This window comes from Delphinus delphis, chromosome 1 (assembly GCF_949987515.2).
Source record: "Delphinus delphis chromosome 1, mDelDel1.2, whole genome shotgun sequence".
Taxonomy (NCBI): domain Eukaryota; kingdom Metazoa; phylum Chordata; class Mammalia; order Artiodactyla; family Delphinidae; genus Delphinus; species Delphinus delphis.
Window position 1 is genome coordinate 75,535,061 of NC_082683.1, and position 20,791 is coordinate 75,555,851.

Genomic DNA, 20,791 nt, shown 5'->3' on the forward strand with positions numbered 1-20,791 from the left:
CCTGAGTATGACAACTCATGCCTGAATTATGTCCTTAGGTGATTAGGAAGAAATACCCAACAGATGGATCTGAAATTGTGTTACTGACCGATGGGGAGGACAGCACTATAAGCTCATGCTTTAATGAAGTGAAGCAAAGTGGAGTCATCATCCATACAGTCGCCCTAGGGCCGTCTGCAGCACGGGAACTAGAGGAGCTGTCTAAAATGACAGGTGAAGGATGACCTGCTAAGTCCTACTGTATTTTCTCTTCCACTGGACTGTGAGCTCCAGTGCTCTGGGGAGTAGGGGAAGGGTGGGATAGGGACAGATGGGGTTATCTTATCGACTAACTAGCTGCTCTTACCCCAAATGACTTTTAGAACTGACGCCACTCATTTATTTTAAAGCCTTGGTTCTAGGATTAGGGCAGTCTGGAGAACATGGGACCAGCACAGCACTCTAGGGAGAACTTGGGACTCTCTTCCCAGACACTTTATAAGGACTGGAAAGAATCTAATCAGTTAGCCAGGAACCACTCACTTCCAGTTGGCAGCTGGCCAAGAGACCAGGGGACACAGACGACAAGCCACTAACTATATAATACTATGATACAAGTGCTCTATTAGTAATAGAGGGTACAATGAGTACAAAGAAGGGAGCCTAGACTTTATCTGGGGAAGAAGGAGTGTACAGGAAGGTGACATCTGAATTGGGGCTTGAACAAGAAATAGCAGGGGAAGGGCAAAGGGCCTGCTGAACCAAACAGAAGGTCACTCTGAAAATATAGAATATAATGCAGTTTCTTTGTAAAACATTCATATATTGTGCTTCTACCTTCCATACACATACAGTTAAAATATATCCCATCTGAACCTGGCTTCTTCAGCAGAGTAGGTTTTAATATTTTTTTAAATTTTTTTAACTTAGAGCCAGCATTATGGATATCAATTATTATGCTGAGTTGCCATCTAAGCCAGATAAAGTTACAGGACTCTTTGCTCCTAATACTACCTGTCTTAGGCTGGGTTTCCTAGAAGCAGAGCCTGAGAAAAGGATTTAAGTGCATGTGATTTATAGAGGGAGAGCTCTCAGGAGAAAGGGAGAGTAGGGAGTAAGATCAGGCAGGGGAAGAAGCTAAGCACAGATGTGAAATTAGAGGCTAGCTGAAGCCTGGTGCCACAGGGGGCTCTGGATCTGGAATTGCATCACAGATTTGGTACAATATTGAAAGAGAAGGCTGACCTTTTGTACCACTGTGTCCATCAGTCAGTGGTTATAGACTGTCAGGGCAGAGCAGGGGTAAGGGGGCATGTTATGTCTTTAGCTAGGGTGGCCCCATTAGGTAAAGACATTTTCTTGAATAGGAGGCAGCTATATGCCATTAATCTAACACTTAGAGCAGCTGGGGAGAGATGCAGTAGCCTAGAAAAGGGGATCTGGGTGAAGTACCAGTAGGATGACCAAAATACTCTTAGATTTTGGATGTCATTAACAGTTTTAAAGTGCTTTCTCATCAACTATCTCAGTTACATCTATTCTAAATAGCTCAAGACTACATGGTCTGGTATATCATCTCCTGTTTACTATACATAATACTTTTCTATAACTGTCCCCTGTCAGTTGTTATTTCTTACTGTTGTAACATACACATCTTTTCTGATTTAGGAGAAAACTTGAAAGTCAAGCTTGCTAAGATTATGTCTAAAATAAGAATAAATCAATACACTTGCAGTAAGGCTTAATGACTCATATGAAAGTGCATGACCTTTAAAACACCAGATTTACATTACTAGTTTTGGTCTGTCGGAGATTCTTGACTGCTTTGCAGAGAGCTGAAGTGGCCAAATGACTATGTTGCTGAAGCTATTATTTAATAGGATTAAAAAGTTAGTATCAGCTTCTGAGTTAATCTGGACACCTATTTAACATTAATCTATTAGTACTTTAATAACACAGTATATAATATGTATTTTGTTATCTTAACAATATCTAAAATGTTGCAAATACTTGCTTTCTAGAAAATAACTTCTGATAATGTGATTGCATTTTAGGAGGTTTACAGACATATGCTTCAGATCAGGTTCAGAACAATGGCCTCATGGATGCTTTTGGGGCCCTTTCATCAGGAAACGGAGCTGTCTCCCAGCGTTCCATCCAGGTCAGAGTTCTTCCTCCTTGGTTTTTCATGTTTATAAATAACCATAGCCAAGATGGGGAGTTTAATGGTTAAAAGTTTTAAGTTCTACATTCTTCTAGTAATGAATTAAAATTAAAATAGACGTTTCAGCCTGATATTAGACATTATTCCTAAAATACAACACTATTCATTTAAACAAGGCAATTAGTGTTTCTTGTTTGGAAACAATACTAAGTGACTTCCTCTTAGAAACCATCAACATAAAATATAGTGGGTCCAGGAATTCTTTTTTAACATCTGTTAACAAGCACCCATAGCAATATAATTGGCTCAGAATTTTCTTCAGAGTAGATCATCTCAGTATAAATTTTCTGGGACAAATGTGCAGGGATTACTTGGTCTATTTTTCCATTACCTCAAATCCCTGATATTTGCCAAGATTTTCATATAATGAATGGAAAGTGATTTGTACTGTGAAAAGCCCATGTTGTCAGTCCAGACACCTGGATCCTGTTCATGGGTCTGCCATTAACTGTGACCATGCGCAAAGAACTTTACTTCTCTGAGCTTCAGCTTCTCAGCCAGAGATGAACCAGAAAACTTCTACGGGCCCTTCTGCTTCTAAAATTTCAAGAAAACCAAATTTTCTTTCAAAAGTCTTGGAACAATAAAAAAAGGACAAATATATTTTTAAATGCTCTTCTCTAATAGTTGTAAAAGTTATTCACATGAATCTTTAAACTAGAGAGAGTGAACAATCAGCACCACACTTGTGTGAGTTGTAACTTTTATTGTGAATAAAATTAAAGGAATAATGTAGTGTCAAAGCCAAATAATGACCTAATATATAGCACAGGGAACTCTACTCAGTACTCTTTAATGGCCTATATGGGAAGAGAATCTAAAAAAGAGTGGATATATGTATATGTATAACTGATTCACTTTGCTGTACACCTGAAACTAACACAACATTGTAAATCAACTATACTCCAATAAAAAAAATTTAAAAAGCCAAATAATGACAGATTTCAAAATAATAGCCTTTCTAGTCTATCGATGTAGCATTTATTCAGTCAAAGAAGACAGCAATTATACTCATTTGGGTTATCCTAGTTCAGATTTAGAATATTAAACCCAAGAGCCCGGTTTGGATGTGGGAGGAATGTGTCTTAGAAAAATAATTAAAGTGATGAAAGGGCAAGTTTACAGCCAGGCAGTTTCTGCCCATTATTTTTATATTTAAGAAACCAAAAAGGGAGAAAGATAGAGACATGAGTAGGACTCATTTACCCACCTGCCATAAGAATCATATCTAAGGGCCCCTAGCTTTCTTCATATCCCAGATCATAATCTACATACAAAACTAGAAAGTCTGGCTCCATTACCAGGCCACCCTATCTTCTAATGGATATCAATTTAAGGACCATAAATAATTATCTAGGAGATAATCCTCAAAAATCACATTTCTACAAAGTCTGGTTAGCCCTACCCCACCTCAACCCCTGCTCCACAGCTCCTTCATTCTACTTCAGACAACGAATCAGCCTTGGCCATTGATTTATTTCATTTATCTTCACAAGGACTGCAGTAATAATTGGCCCACAAATTAGTTAATTGCAATTCAAACAATCCATATGTGGGGAAAATAAGTCCTAGTTAGTCTCCTTAAGGGTTTATAGTCTAGTAGTGAGATGAGCTGTGTACACCAGTAGGTATAAAGCAAAACACAATGTGAGGAGATCAAAGGATTGATAGAAATAAGAGTCTATGGGAGATCAAGGGAGGGAGAGATTATTCTCCACAGTAAGTGAGATGGACATCAGAGAAAGCTTCATGGAGAAAGTGACTTTTGAATTGAATTTTGAAGGGTAGGTAAGGCTTAGACAAATGGACATGAATGTACAGACTTCCAGGAAAAGCAGAGAGTATGATAGTCAGAGAGTCAGGGATTCATGAGGATCATATGGGGAAGTGGTCTGGTTTGGGTGTAGGAATCAACATTATGGAAGCTAAGGCTGGAAGAGTAATTTAGAATTGGATCATAATAGGTCCTAAATATCAAACCAAGGACTCAGGCATCACTGAAGGCTTTTTAATGGGATAACTGAGAGCTGGAGACAGAATGGAAGAGACTATGTGATGGGAGCTGTATTCTCCAGAAAGTAAAGAGCTGTTTTTCTTAACAGCTTGAGAGCAAGGGATTAACCCTCCAGAACAGTCAGTGGTTGAATGGCACGGTGATTGTGGACAGTACTGTGGGGAAAGACACTTTGTTTCTCATCACCTGGACAACTGACATTCCCCAAATCCTTCTCTGGGATCCCAGTGGAAAGAAGCAAGATGGCTTTTTAGTGGACACATACATCAAAATGGCCTACCTCCAAATCCCAGGCATTGCCAAGGTATGGACTCATCATTTTTCCTTCTCACAATTTGATAAGATAATATAAAATTTTTACAGAATAATTGTAGCTTTTTAAATGAGGGTGGTTTCTTAAAAAAGAGCCAGTATTGAATGAAAGAGAAAACAAGGAAAAATCTCCATCCGGTGGAAATCACTCAGTATGACAGCAAGTCAAGAAAAAGGAAGTTGGTGATATTTTCTCCAGGTGCTAAAAGGAGAACCTTCAAATTACACAGCAGCTAGAGCTTTGGCATCATGAAAACTATTTCCTCTACCTCAGGAATCTGTCGATTTGATCCTGCTCTTGAGAAACCAAGGCTATAATAAGGACACAACTTTCAGACCTCATTTTTCCCAACTAGGATTTTCTTGGCAATAGAACCATGTACTTAGTCCAAATATACCAAAGTTTCCCTTGGCTGAGAGAGTATCAAAAATCTTCTTAGATATACTTGTAATGTACTTGTATTAGATGGGCTCTTCCTATAGGTGGCATTGAAGTCAGGTCTGTGTCACTTAAAGCTATTAAGTGGAAATGTCTCCATTTTTTTTGGCTAGGTCGGCATTTGGAAATACAGCCTACAAGCAAGCTCACAAACCCTGACTTTGACTGTCACCTCCCGTGCATCAAGTGGTACCTTGCCTCCAGTTACAGTGACCTCTAAAATGAACAAAGACACAGGCAAATTCCCTAGCCCTATGGTAGTTTATGCAAAGATTCACCAAGGAACCTTGCCAATTCTCAGGGCCAAGGTCACAGCCCTGATAGAATCAGTGGATGGAAAAACAGTTACTTTGGAATTATTGGACAACGGAGCAGGTAACCACCCAAGAACTTGAAGAACATATCTTTCTTTTCCAAGAAGCAACCAGGGAACAGCAGGAGGGCATGTTGTGGTGAGGACAGTTAGAAGCAGGAAGTCCAGCACTGTGATTCTGGCTGGGGGAGATTTCTGCCACCCCACAATTCCTATATTTCAAATTGTTGGAAAACATGAGGAAGGGACTACCTTTAGCTTTTGTAAAGCCCCGAAGTCTCAGACTCTAGGGAGTTGTCAGTGGGTATTCCACACCCCCCAAAAAGTGAAGAAGGAAAATTAATAGATATTTTGTGTTAGGAGTTTGTGTGAAGATTAGACAGATGGATAGATAGGTAGATAGATAGATCTTCATTTTTTAATCTTCACCACACACTTTGGAGATATTATCCCTACATTACAGATGAGGAAACAGGCTTTCACATTTAAAAAGCAGCAGAGTTGGATTAAAGTATAGTTATATGTGACCCCCATATCTATGTAGATTCTATATTATCCTGCACACAAAGGGAAAATTCTACCTATTATTTTTATATTTAAGAAGTCAAACAGGGAGAGAAAAAGAAAATTCTACATTTATTTTTAGAAGGAACTTGACTACTGTGAAACAAGTAACCTTATTAAAACAAATTCTGTAAATGAATTTCCCACCTAAATCTACCCTAGTGAAAAGCCATAAATTAAAAAAAAAAATCATATAACTTTTTTTTCTCACCAGTAACATATAGTAATTGAATTCAGTTCAACAGATACGTACTGAGTAGTTACCTTGTGCTATGTTGGTTGTAACAGAGGCACATGATTGATCTCTGAGTTCAAAAAAAAGACAACAATTCAGGAAGACAAGATGTACACGTATGAAATTACACACACACACACACACACACACACACACGGAAAAGAAGTATACCTCATTCTTAACATAGTCAAATCCTAAACTCTCTTGGAGATAACACTGGATTATCTTTGCTTTAAAAAAATTTAATCCACGTATGAGTTGGAAATATACAAATGCCCAGTTACCTTTAGGATATTCATTAATTCCTTCATTTCCCTGTCAAGGTGCCGATGCTACTAAGGATGATGGTGTCTATTCAAGGTATTTTACAGCTTACGATACAAATGGTAGATACAGTGTAAAAGTGTGGGCTCTGGGAGGTGTCGATACAGCCACTCAGAAGGGGATACCCCAGCAAACTAGAGCCATGTACATACCTGGCTGGATCGAGAATGGTAAGTCATCTATAATAACATCCTTGGCTTGAGTAAAAGGCTTGGAATCAATTGAAAACCACTAAACCTGTGGAGAGAATGGTACAAACTTAAATCAGGGTTTCTCAACCTTGGTAACTATTGACATTTTGGCCACATAATTCTTTGTTGTGAAGGGCAGTCCTGTGCATTGTAGGATGTTTAGCAGCATTTCCGGCCTCTATTCACTAGATACCAGAAGCGGCCCCCACAGTCATGACAATTAAAAATGTCTCCAGACATCATTCACTGTCCTCTAGGTAATAACATAGCCCCCAGTTGAAAACCACTAGACTGAACGTAGATTTTGACCACCCTGGTCATCTCTTGTGCTTCATTTGCCTCACTTGTAAAATAGGTAATAATGGTAACTATCTCATGGGATGGTTATGAGGAATAAACAAGAAAATACATCTAATAAGCTATTGCTGGTAAATAAGAAGTGTTCAATAAATGTTTGTTATTATTTTAAATAAATCTTAACACATTTCATAATAAAGCTCTTTCTACTGATATAGGCATTTCCACAGAATCAAAAAATAACAATTTGTGGCTTGTTATCTACATCAGTATCGCCAAAAGCCCACTGTCTCCTTTTCCTCCTCTCTTCTGCTCAGACTAGGGAGAATAGTAGACGAACCTAATAACAGATAGCATACTGAGCCCACATGTAAGCAAGTGGAAAAATTACGCTCCAAGGAATAGACAGTCCCACACCAATCTTAGTTACGAACACTTGTCCTGGACTAGAGCTGGAATCAGGTCCAAGACTGAGTCCTGATAGATTCCAGGACTTGTTTTCCATCAATCTGCATTCTGTCCTGGACAGGTCTTGTCCTAGTGCTGGTGTGTAGTAAGAAAAGCTCTTCTAAGAAGCTTCACACTGTCCTCTTTACTTGAGTGTGTGATCAGTAAAGGGAGGATTCTGAGACATGTGGTGTGTCCTCATGCAAAAGTGATAATAGGAAAAAATGCTTTAAAAGACACCGTTGCTTCCAAAGCTCTTTTACATATTTCAGCTTATTTTATTCTCCTTTGCCCTTTTTGTTGAGTTAGGGAGAGAAGTCAGGAGAAGACGGGTATAGTTGCTATATCTAGCATCATGCTCAGTGTTACACTTACATTAATATAGCTCATTCTCCTAATTATCCCATTTTACAGATGGAGAAACAGAGGCTAGAGAGGTTATTGGTCCACATTACTAAAAGTGATAGCACCCGACTTGGCACTGGGAAGCTATGCTCTTCCCCGTATACCTTGATGAGCCTTGATACCAAGAAAGACATTCTCTACTGGTGAATTGAATTAATCTTAAACCTGCTAAAGTATTCATTTCATCTTTGCCCAAGACCAGGTTAATGGGGATAAAGATCAATTTGTCTTTACAGACAAAAGATTATAAGGGCTAAAGAAGAAGAGTTTATGAGAAAGCAAAACCAGAGTAATGCCATGTTAAGGTATTCCAGAATATTTTTATTGAAAAGAGAGTCTGAGAATCCCACTGATTGAGCAGGCCAGGGTATTTTTAGAATTACAGGATGATTTTTATACAACCTTTCAACAAGAATGTGAAGCAAATTGGGATTGCTACATGAATTAGATTTCCATGCATTCATTGAGAAAATCAAGTCTTTCAAAAGCACACAATTTTAGAACCCCTAACATAAAACATTTTGTGAGAAACTACAATCGAATAAGAAAGACAAAACACAAACATGGAGAAAAAAGAGAAAAATGCACAGAATTATTAATCAAGGCAATTCTTGAAGGCCCAGATAATTGATTAAGAAATAAATAGGAAAGACAATGAAACCCCTAGTGTTACCCAGGTGGAAGAGATTGCTTGAGGAAGTCTGAGAACGTTTAAAGCAGAGGTAGTATTTAAACTGACCTTGTGTCAGGTTAAGAGTAGGATAGCAAAAAGCTGGGAAAAGAAACAATTCCAGGACAAGTATATTTACAAAAAATAAATTATGAAAGCTATTCCACTAAATATCCAGGAAATAAATATATGTGAGATAAAGAACTGTGATTCTTTCTTTGCTTTTTTTTCCATCTGATGCAACCTGATTTGGGAGCTTTACAACAAATGGTTCAAGTAAGTTTTGTGTGTGGGAGGAAAGAAGGAAAGGGTAGAAAGAGGGTAATACAATAAAAAACAGAGGGAAGTATAGCCATTTCATGGTGTTGTTTACCTTGCACTGAGGAATTTTTTAATGCAGGTCAGGTAAAATGGAATCCACCAAGACCTGAAATTAATAAGGATGATCTTCAAGGCAAGCAAGTGTGTTTCAGCAGAACGTCCTCGGGAGGTTCATTTGTGGCCTCCGATGTTCCAAAGGCTCCCATACCTGATCTCTTTCCGCCTTGTAAAATCACTGACCTGAAGGCAAAAATCCAAGGGGACAGTCTCATTAATCTGACTTGGACGGCTCCTGGGGATGATTATGATCACGGAAGAGGTAAGCAGAGTGTGGTGTGGGCCCTGTAAAAGAGTTTAGCAGCCAAGCAGAGAGGTAGAGGGCGTGAGGCAGGCAGGCATGTGGTGATGCATGTGGAGGGATCTTGAACATCCTCTGAAATGAAAGCTTAAGTTTTTTAAACATGAGAAGTTTAGAATCTGAAAAACTGGCCAAAAGGGGTGTAAGATGTTTCAACCAGGAATAGGCAATCCTCAGTTTTTTTCTGAAATCTTGCCAAGCCGTTTGCTTGGCAATCTTGCCAATCTTGCTTGCTGCTTTAATAAACCTCATTTTTAGTAATGACCCCTGGAGAGAATGGGGAAAAGATCATAGATATCTATGGAGCAGAGCTGTCCTTTGGAAGAAATCTCAGATTCTACCAGAGTTTTCCTCTCAAAGTATGGTCTGTGGACTGCAGCATGGGCATCAGATGAATGCTTGTTAGAAATGTGGACCCTTAGGCCCCATCCCAGACCTACTGAAACAGAATCTGCATTTTAAGATCCCTGGATGATGTGTATGTACAGTCAAGTTTGAGAAGCACAAATAATAAAATAATAAGTGGTAATTAACCTCCTCTCTCAGTCAGGTGCTATGGCCAGAAATACTGACCTAGTCTTTATTCAAGTCAAGCCTGATCCAGTTTTACATTTATCACTCTGTCGGGATATAAAAATAAGAATGTAAAAGAAGATACTAATGCTTATAAATATGGACCATCAATTACATTTATTTATTGGTATTTTATGGGATGGTGATATTGTTTCTAACAGATTTTTAAAAAATTTTTAAGACTTGAGAATTACAAGTCACATCCTTTTTCTCTCTTTCTTTCTTTTTTAAGCTCACAAGTACATCATTGGAATAAGCACAAATATTCTTGATCTCAGAGACAAGTTCAATGATTCACTTCAAGTGAACACCACTCACCTCAGCCCAAAGGAGGCCAACTCAGAGGAAGTCTTTGTGTTTAAACCAGAAAACATCACTTTTACAAATGGCACAGATCTCTTCATTGCTGTACAGGCTGTTGATAAGGTCAACTTGAAGTCAGAAATCTCTAACATTGCACAAGTATCTTTGTTTATTCCCCCAGAGACTCCTCCAGAGACACCTAGTCCTTCTCTTCCTTGTCCTGATATTAATACCAACAGCACCATTCCTGGCATTCACATTTTAAAAATTATGTGGAAGTGGCTAGGGGAATTACAGCTATCAGTAGCCTTGGGCTGAGTTTTCCCCAAAATAAACAAATCATCCATCATTTTTTTGATTATAAAAATTTATAAAATGTATTTTAGACTTCCTGTATGAGGCAATTTAATGAAATAAAATGCTAAACAACCAGATACATGTGTATAAAAACTACTTAGTCAAATCCAAAAGTTTAATTATTGCTCATTTATTAATGATTTTGAGTAGTAGAAAGTAGGGGTGCTTGCATCAATAAATGGAAGTATGTTTTAGTTTGATTTAAGGAGCTTTGCCAGTTATAAAAGAACATGTAATTCTATGTGAAAGATTCCAGAAAGGCCCAACCAGGTCAAACTATTTAAATATAAAAGGCATGGCTTGTTATAGAGGAGATTTGGACCAACATCACCAGAACTATGTTTTCTTTTCACTAGATTTGGGCAAAGATGATGCATTTAAGAAAGAGATTGCATTGTAGAAAGAAATAACAGCATGGTAAGGGCTCCATAGGCATAGAAATGTATGTAATATGCATGCAATTACAAGAGTTGATGATCCCTAAAGCCACAGTGGTGGGACATGAAGTAGGAAAGTAGGTTCAGGCCAGGTGTGAAGGAAAGTGATTGAGAAATAAACATTTATTTTGTACTTTGTGCCAAGTGCTCTACTAATGCCTTATATGCATTACTTTATGTAATGCAATTCGGTTCATTCAGTAAATGTTCATTAGATGACTACTATATTCCAGGCTTATGCTAGACCCTGAGTACAAAAAGATGAGCAAGATTTGGCCTTTTTCTTATAGGCGTAAAGAACATTTGAGGATAAATCAGTGCTATGCTTGAGAAGTATCAGGAGGAGGGAGGTTTTGAAGACTACATGAAGGACTAAATAAAGGTGGAAGAGGCTATGGTCATGACAGATGAAAGGGGAAGGAGAAGAAAAAGGAAAAAGGACAAATAGACTTAGCAGTACGGCAGTTCCCATCAAGGACTAATCACACATTCCAGTGCCTCCATGGCCAAGTACTCTTGTGAAAGTTGTTTCAAGTTCTCAGTTCATTAGCACAATTAGTTTAAAGTGCGGGTGACTCTCTGATTGAATACAAAATATCTAGAAGACTGTTTCTACATAGACTCCAAATTTATTTCTTTATTTACAGATTTTCCTTAAAGGAAGATTCAAAGATTTCAAAATAGGATCTGAGGCATCTTAGAGATACATACAATAAACATGTTTAAAAACTAAGAAAATAAAGAAATGAAGTAAATATATAATAAAAACTAGAGGAAGCTTCAGCATATCCAAGGCCAAATATAATGTCCTGCTCAATTGCTATCGGCAGGTCACACATCAAAGATTTACAGAGTCTTGGGCTTCCCTGGTGGCGCAGTGGTTGAGAGTCTGCCTGCCGATGCAGGGGACACGGGTTCGTGCCCTGGTCAGGGAAGACCCCACATGCCGCGGAGCGCCTGGGCCCGTGAGCCATGGCCGCTGAGCCTGCATGTCCGGAGCCTGTGCTCCACAACAGGAGAGGCCACAACAGTGAGAGGCCCGTGTACCGAAAAAAAAAAAAGATTTACAGAGTCTAAAGTGAAAAACAAACCATAGGGTCAGGAGGAGCATGGCTTTTTCTAGTTGAGACCCATGTGAAGTTTCATCTACAGATCCTCAATAAATTAGGGTACTGTGGTGTTAAGGACAGTAGCCTCAGGAACACCCATATAATAATCACAACAAGTTTAATATAGCACTGATCACATCTTTCACTGTAATCACACTTCACTGTGGTGTTACAATACACTCTGGCATTGTTCAGGAAAGACTATTATACAGGGGCCCAAACAATACAAAACTAGCAAATAGCTCTTGAGTTTGCTCCAAAGACAAAATTTGAAATGAATGGATTGTATGTCCTTTAGTCTAAGAAAGACTAGTTTTTCTTATGTATGTTTGTTATAATAGAACAGCAGAGAGTTCTGAGGCAAGGAAGACAGTGACGTCCTAAAATTCAGTATTGTTTATTGAGGACACATACAGGTGCTTTGTCAACCAAATGGACAGAGGATCAGCTTGTAGTCTTTCTCTTAAAGTTACAAAATGAAACTAGGACATACGCTTGACTAGAGGGCCATGCGCCTGCCCCATGTGGACAAATGAGTCTGAGGCCCCCAATTCAGCCCCACAGAATATGGTTGCCATCAGTTTAGCCCGGAAAATTTCTAAGAAGTCACTCGTTGAGACTGTAATTTCCCATTTGGGTGAATTTAATGGGATGCACCTTGGGATACAGTGGGGAACTGCACAGGAATGTATGATGATACTTCAAGGAAAAGAGGTAAATGTCAGCATGTAGGTAAGACAAAATAGAGAACAGTGAGGAAAACGTTCTTATGTGTTCTGGATTATAAAGCAGCTTGTTGCAAAATGGATCTGGATCGTCATACGTGATAAAAATAAACCAAAATCTTGCTTTATGCCATCATTACCCTATAATGACCTTAGTTGTTTTTTTTTTTTTTTTTAGTTTCTGATCAGTGAATTAAGTAGGTGGGTAAATGTGATGAATATATTCTAGGCATTGTTCTCTTAGGAGTTTCAAATAAAGGCCTGTGTCCTTCCTAGACTTTCTCCTCTGGAACCACAGCTTTATCCTGCTTCCTCTGTGAATGTCTTCTCTGCCTCCTTTACTTAACTGAGCCTGAACTCTTATTGGAGGACTCCCTTTTCTCTACAAGAGGATGCTCCTTCTCCCAATACCCAAGTACCAGGGGTTGATTGAGAGAAGTATTCTCCAAGCTCCCCTTTGCAACTTCCAAACTAGGCCATTACTCCTATTGTATCATTTTTTAAGCCTCCATCCTTCGTCATTGATCTATGCCATCCTTCATCCTTTGTCTTCACTGTTGAGTTACAACACTCTTTCCCCCTTACCTCCTAAAATCACTCTGCCTGGTATCAGAGTCTATATGAATGAGTCAATCAATATATTAGCTTCAAAATTCCTTGATCTTCACCCTATCTCCATTAAATGTTAGCAAACTACTGGACTAGATCATAAATAAAAAATGGGAGAATATTGGCAATTCCATATGGTTTGACCTAATACTTCCAAGGACACAATCTAGACATAGTAATGCCTAGAACAGCTCTACCTATGAAATCTTAAAATTTCATATCTTATTCTAGTCACACATCCTCTGAGTTGTTTACTTACTACCCCATGGAACTGGCTTTATAATTTTATCATGACCTCTCATCATTTGATTGCCTCTTTTTACCTAGTCCATAATCTCCTTCTCTATTCAGCCCCTAAATGTCTTGGTGTGTCACTTCAAGTCCTCCCTTGACAACCCCTTCAACTCCCTCATTGAATTATCTTCTCATCACACCTTCTCTGAAAATCCCTAGCTTTGCATTAAGCATATTGTCTGTGTGCTTGAGACTGTCATTTATCCATTCAACATATATTTTAAAGTACCTACGTTGTATCCTAAGCACTCCGTTAGATGACAAGTATAAAATGGGTAAGCAAGCCAGGTACGGTTTTTGCTCTCAAGAATTTTATAGCTGGTCAGCATGTAAACAAGCAAGTAGACAATTAACATACACAGTATGTAGGCACTATTTTAGGGGAAGCATCTATTTTAAGAATCCATGGTTTTGTAGCTAATTCACATGTAGTGTCTGCCAGAGGAAGTGATGCTTCCACTTTCATGATGTCTGGCAATAAGTACAAAATAAAGAGGGAAAACCAAGCAAAAGAAAAGAAACAAAATGACCTTAATCAAATCTCTGTTTCTCCAAATACTACTACATATTACATGTTGGGCAAAATCTACTGCCAGATGCACTCTGGGGTGATTCTAGGGATCTAATTCTTTTCATTCACTCATTGATAGCCTGTTGATATCAATACCAGCAAAAGAATGAGAGAGAGAGAGAGAGAGAGAGAATATAAGCACTATGTTTTTAAAAATTATGCCTAAAAAAAACTACCTGACATATGACCTCAATGGATTCCACCTGCCCCGAAACAATTCTACATTTTAGACTTTTGAAGAAATGCCAAAATATTTCCAAATAACATGCTTTCCAAAGCGTGTTTGTTAGAATGATTCATTAAAACAAAGAAAGAGAAGATTAATCAACAAAACAGTGTTCAAGGAGGCTTATAATAAAATGTCACAGAAACAAAGATGACAATCCAGGTAAGAACTAAATAATGAGGACAGGAAATTCATTGAATTAGAAAGCCTAAGCAATGCATAGTTATAGTAATTGAGAAAAATCTATTTTACCTGGTTCCCGGCATCCAGTGCAAAAAGGGAAATCTTAGGTGGTTCTTCTTAGCCTATTTTAACTATCACAGAGATAAATATTTTCCTAAATTTCAAAGTAATTCCAAATTCATTAGGAAAAAAGACAAAAAGCATATGAGGAGCTGCAGAATGGACAGCACAATTCAAACTGCAGAGGGCATAACAAGCTCATGCATGATTCAGGTAGGCACTGGGCCTCAGCTAATCCTACTCACAGGGCATGGCTGTGGGACCTGAGGCAGCACTTTAAAGATCTAGGCAATCAGTCTATTTCGAGCAAGGCATTAGTATCTAGGGGTTGGAAAGCAGAATACTAACACTACCACTATCACCCCACCTACTGGGTGGTGAAGAAGAGTTGTAAGGGCAGGCACAGGTGAGTAGGGCCTTTCCAAGGAGAGAATGGTGCTACATTATTAACATCATTATTTGCTATATTATCTGATAATGATAATAGCCACCATTTACTGGATTTTTACTGGATTTTTACATATTTACATCCAGAGGCCCCCCCCAGTATTTGAGAAGACTAAGGCAAAGGTATAAATGGAGATCAACATACCAAGTCTCTAAATATGCAAATATAAATCAGGCTAACAATCTATTAAATGTGTTTATCTCCTATCTTGACAAATACACTTTCATTATGACTTGAAAGGCCAGATTCAAATTTAAAATTCTTAGACCCCTCTCAATGTCATGCTGGAACATGGCAGCTCAGGAACAGATGGGCCACGGAGCACCCTTTTTTCTTCCTACCCTCCCCGACTCCAGTCCTCACCTTGAGGGACCTCACGTACATGGGTATGGCCCTCTCAACCCATACAGCACATCAACAGCTGTCCTTTGTTCTTCTCTCAAGCCTGAAAATGCACACACCTTTGATGCAATCTGCCCTGGGGAAAACTGACCCTGGCACCCAAGTTAGTTCTGGCCCATGCAGACCATGGAAGAAAGATCGGTTATTTATCAGGGAATTTCAGATTTCAGGCATGTGTAGTGTGTTCTAGAAGGGGAGGGAGAAGGGGGTTACTCACTGGATGGGCACAATCTCTTGGCCCTGTGGACTCCTTACTCCACAGAAAGGATGAGCTACATAATTTGGAGGACCAAGTGCAAAATGAAAATGCAGGACCCCTTGTTTAAGTAGCAGTCAAACTTTATTATTAAAGCTACTAAAATATAAAGTTTTTCCTTTCTTTCATAACCTTTCTTGGCTTGTCATGGTAATTTTATTCGTTATTTAAAGCTGTTCTAAATTCTAAAAATTACAATTGTAAAGTATTCGTGTGACTTTTACCATTCATCTTTATATTGTGCAATGCTGGTTCTAGATGCACATATAAGAGCATTTAACATGTATGTGGAATACACAATTTGTACACAATTTTATAACTCATACATACATATGTATTTCATTCTTGCCAAAATAGTGAAAACATTGCACAAAATTAACTCAAGTGTTTTTATTTCACATCTTGCTTGCCAGCTCTCTACCTTTGGCTCACTGGTGAGTAAGGAAGGACTAAAAGGAAAAGGAACTATGGGTTGCTCTATTTTCCCCTTTCATTCTATGTCATCATTTATCAATATAAGTAGTTGGTTAACAAAGGGAAATAACATGAATAAGAAAGGATATGATACAGTTTCTTGGTTGTTTGTGTTTCTTGGAATGTCATTGCCTTCTTTCTGCATTCAAAGTTCTGGATTAAACTGAAAGCACAGCCTCTTCAGGCTGTCAGGGCACCACCTACTTAGTCAGGGCACCACCTACTTAGTCATAGACATAACGTGTTTACCTTATACTCACTTTGAGTCTTGCTGAAATCCAACGCTTTGTGAGCTCACGTGAATTTTTGCTCATGGACATCATGAATGCTATATACAAATGGAGTGGCAAGAAGTGGTGGACACACATATTGCATGTATCTCTTTTGCTTAAATGCATGATCCACTGTTCCATCAGACGCTATTTACAAAACTTAAGTTCAAAGACAAAAATTAAGAATTTTAAGGCAACTACAGCAGAGCATTAAATCAAGCATAGAACTTTTCTGAGTGCAGGGCCATATATGACTACACAGGTCTCAAGCCCATGAAGCTAGCCCTAGGAAAGGCAGAGCCAGCAGAGGGCAAGAGCAGGGCCCTCTAAAGGGAAAGGATGTCATATCGAAAGGCAGTACAGATGGGCAACTAAGGCTCAGAGTTAAGTAATTTGCCTGCAATCTTAGTTGGTAAGTGACTTAAGTAGTTATTAAACCAGAGTTAGTCAAAACCTGGAGATCAATCTGGAGAACAGAAGCCCAGCTACATGAACTGGGCCAGTAGTGTACAAGCCTCAGATTTTCAGGTATTCTTTTTCCCATAGCCAAGAAGCATTTCCAAGTTGATTCTTTGGCAGGCTGGCTCTAGAAACATAGCTGCAATTATACTAGTGCTATTCAAAAAACAGCCTGATTAAGAGAGAAGTTACAAGCAACTTTTCGTTGCAGTAATAATTAGAATACATATAATAATAATAACAATAATATTTATTATTAACTAATACTAATAATAAGAATAGCTAACATTTACTTAACTCTTACTAAGTGTCTGATACTGCTCTGAGAATTTCTGCTATATTATTTTTATTTCACAGAACCCCTTTGAGGTTGGTAATATTATTTACATTTGACAAATGAGAAAGCTGAGGCAAAGAGGGGCCAACAAATTTAGTAAGGTCACACAGCTGGTTAGTGATAGAGTCAGAATTTTGAACTCAGGAAGGTTTTTGTTGTTGTTGTTTCTTTTCTGTGTTTTTTTTGTCCACAAAATAGGGAAAATCTAAAGTTTATTCATATTCACATTTACTACATTAATACTGTGTGACCTTTTATATTGAAGTATAGTTAATTTACAATGTCGTGTTAGTTTGAGGGTGTACAGCAAAGTGATTCAGAAATATATATAACTGAATACATTTATATATATATAAAAATATGTATCTATTCTTTTTCAGATTCTTTTCCACTATAGGTTATTACAAGATATTGAATATAGCTCCCTGTGCTATATAGTTGGTCCTTGTTGTTTATTTTTTATATATTAGTGTGTATATGTTAATCTGAAACTCCTAATTTATCTTCCCCCCATCCCCACTATCCCCTTAGGTAACCATAAATCTGTTTTCTATGTCTGTGAGTCTATTTCTGTTTTGTAAATAAGTTCATTTATATCACTTTTTTTAGATTTCACATATAAGTGATATCATAAGATATTTGTCTTTCTCTGTCTTACTTCACTTAATGTGATAATCTCTAGGTCCATCCAAATGGCATTATTTTATTCCTTTTTATGGCTGAGTAATATTCCATTGCATATATATACACAACTTCTTTATCCATTCATTTCTCTATGGAGTCAGGTGGCTTCCAAGTCTTGGCTATTGTAAATAGTGCTGCTATGAACATTGGGGGTGCATATATCTTTTTGAATTATGTTTCCTCCAGATATATGCCTAGGAGTGGGATTGCATGATCATATGGTAACACTATTTTCAGTTTTTTAAGGAACCTCCATACTGTTATGCAATGGTAAATGGGATTGTTTCCTTAATTTCTCTTTTTGATCTTTCATTGTTAGTGTACACAAATGCAACAGATTTCTGTATATTAATTTTGTATCCAGAAACTTTACCAAATTCATTGATGAGCCTTAGTAGTTTTCTGGTAATGTCTTTAGGATTTTCTACATATAGCATCATGTCGTCTGCAAACTGACAGTTTTACTTTTCTTTTCCAATTTGGATTCCTTTTATTTCTTTTTCTTCTCTGATTGCTGTGGTTACAACTTCCAAAACTATGTTGAATAAAAGTGGCAGGGGTGGGCATCCTTGTCTTGTTCCTGGTCTTAGAGGAAATGCTTTCAACTTTTCACCATTGAGTATGATGTTAGCTGTGGTGAACCCAGAAAGTTTTGCTACTTTGAACCGTCTATCTCTCTCTATATATAGATCCATCACTATATTAGTGAGGTCTACTTGAAGGCAGGTGGAACTAAGCCAAGTGATCCAGACAAGGCAATCAATAAATATTTTTAGAATAATAGTACAGGGGACTTTAATAGCATTTTCATTTATCAGACATAACTAAAATCTCACATTAACCAGTTTTTCTTACATTTTATTTTTCAGAAAAGAATTTTTAAAGGTTCCCATTTTAGATCTAATTGTTTTCATCATGTAGCCAAGGTTCCATATGAGGAAATATTTTACATTTAATTCAATGTCCTATATACCTTCCTTATCTACACATACAGTAAGGCCAGGAACCAGGAAATAAGGGTAAAACCCTGCTGACTCACAAAACTGTTAGAAGGGACGGTTGTCAACATGGCTATTAACTTTGGAATTGAGTGTCAATCAAATTTGCTACCAAAGTACAGAGTTTATTGTCTAGCTTGCTTGTTTGTTTTGTTTTTTGTTTTAATGCTGGTTAGTATGTGGATCAAATTTGCTAGTATAGCATGACCTAGTTGTCTAGTTAGTTTTGTTGCTCTGTTTTACTACTGGATAGAATTGGATCTATGTGGAAACAAGTATCAAATATGCATACCTGGTAGTGAATCAGTGGTCCTGAATGATAAACAGTGACAAAGGTAACCAAGAGTAACAAACAGAAGATCGTAAGCACTAGGGTTCACTCAATTTCCTCATCTGAGAATGAGGGTAGAGAAGTGCTGTGAGCAACCCCGTCGACTGGCAACAACAATGACAGCAATAACAATAAAATCCTTGTTACTAAATAAAAAATATATACATATATAGTGTTTATATGTATATTATTTGTAAAGTGTAATGAGGTATATACTCTCATATACCATTTCATGAACTCTCATATACCATTTCATAAATGGGCAGTGACATTCTAGAAAGTAATTGGCAATGTCAAGAGCCAAAAAAATTTTCTCTCCTTAACACATCAGTTTACAAACAGTATCTATCATAAGGAAATAAATAAAATTGCCAACCAAGTTATTCACAGCAGCATCCTCTGAAAGATACCCAAATGGGAAATAATAGCAATGTCTAACAATAATAGTAAATTATGTTGTATTCATGTGATGAAACTTTACTCAATCATTTGGGCTTCTGAAATATTTCTTGATATAAGAAAATGCTTTAAAAATACATATCCTCTCATTAGTTATGGAACATTGGCCAAGTTACTCTCTGTACTACCGCTACTTTACCTGTAGTATAAAATGAAGGCATCATAGGATTGATGTGAAGCTTAACTGAATGAATATAAGAAGAGTGGTTAGAAGAGGGCCTGGAACAGAAGAATCACTAAGTCAATATTAGTTATCTCATCATCTCCATCTTCATTCTCATTCCAAAACAGTTTTATTTTAAATTATATATATATATATATTTTAAATTTTTATTTATTTATTTATTTTTGGCTGTGTTGTGTCTTCGTTGTGGTGCGCAGGCTTCTCATTGTGGTGGATTCTTCTGTTGCGGAGCATGGGCTCTAGGCACGCAGGCTTCAGTAGTTGTGGCTAATGGGCTCTAGAGCACAGGCTCAGTAATTGTGGCCCACAGGCTTAGTTGCTCCACGGCATGTGGGATCTTCCCAGACTGGGGCTGGAACCCATGTCCCCTGCATTGGCAGGCGGATTCTTAACCACTGCAACACCAGAGAAGCCCCCAAAACAGTTTTGTGGTAGAATGCTTATAATACCTACAATTTTTAAATGTTTACAAAATTGAAAAATTGAATACACAGCATGGTTATACACACACACACACACACACACACACACATATACATATAGTAATAGGTAATTAAAGTTTCCTTCTTTAAACCTTTAATATTTTCCAATTTCTTTTTATAATAAACATTTATAATCAGAAAAAAGATTTTTACATATTATAAAAAAATCTACATAATACAAATGCCAAAACATGTTGAGAAACAAAAAAAGAAAGGTGATGCCAGAAACTCAAAATGGCAACAAAGGGACTTTCCTGGTGGTTCAGTGGTTAAGACTTCGCACTTCCACTGCAGGGGATGTGGGTTCAATCCCCGGTCGGGGAACTAAGATCCCGCATGGCACAGAGGGTAGCTAAAAGAAAAAAAAATGGCAACAAAGAATGGGCCCTGGGAAGGCAGAAAAGAGCCAGAAATGAGGAAAATGGAGAATATACATTTCTGCAGCATATGGACAACATCTCAGCA

General features: G+C 37.8%; 1 protein-coding gene and 1 long non-coding RNA gene across 3 annotated transcripts in view; one reads left to right on the forward strand and one right to left on the reverse strand.

The window, feature by feature from the left end:
- The window catches only part of CLCA1 (chloride channel accessory 1), a 36,695-nt gene extending 26,300 nt beyond the window's left edge, over positions 1–10,395 (forward strand). The window contains exons 8-14 of the mRNA XM_060024835.1: positions 39–213; positions 2,034–2,140; positions 4,306–4,521; positions 5,082–5,343; positions 6,404–6,574; positions 8,815–9,054; positions 9,899–10,395. Coding sequence (XP_059880818.1) covers positions 39–213; positions 2,034–2,140; positions 4,306–4,521; positions 5,082–5,343; positions 6,404–6,574; positions 8,815–9,054; positions 9,899–10,287 — 1,560 coding nt within the window. The 3' untranslated portion in view covers positions 10,288–10,395. The remainder of the gene's footprint in view (positions 1–38; positions 214–2,033; positions 2,141–4,305; positions 4,522–5,081; positions 5,344–6,403; positions 6,575–8,814; positions 9,055–9,898) is intronic.
- Positions 1–20,791, reverse strand: part of LOC132433729 (uncharacterized) — a 64,727-nt gene that overhangs the window by 14,528 nt on the left and 29,408 nt on the right. For both annotated transcript variants that reach the window (XR_009521200.1, XR_009521199.1), the window contains exons 2-3: positions 8,788–8,975; positions 6,557–6,641 (exon numbers count right to left, since the gene is read on the reverse strand). This is a non-coding gene — a long non-coding RNA (uncharacterized lncRNA). The remainder of the gene's footprint in view (positions 1–6,556; positions 6,642–8,787; positions 8,976–20,791) is intronic.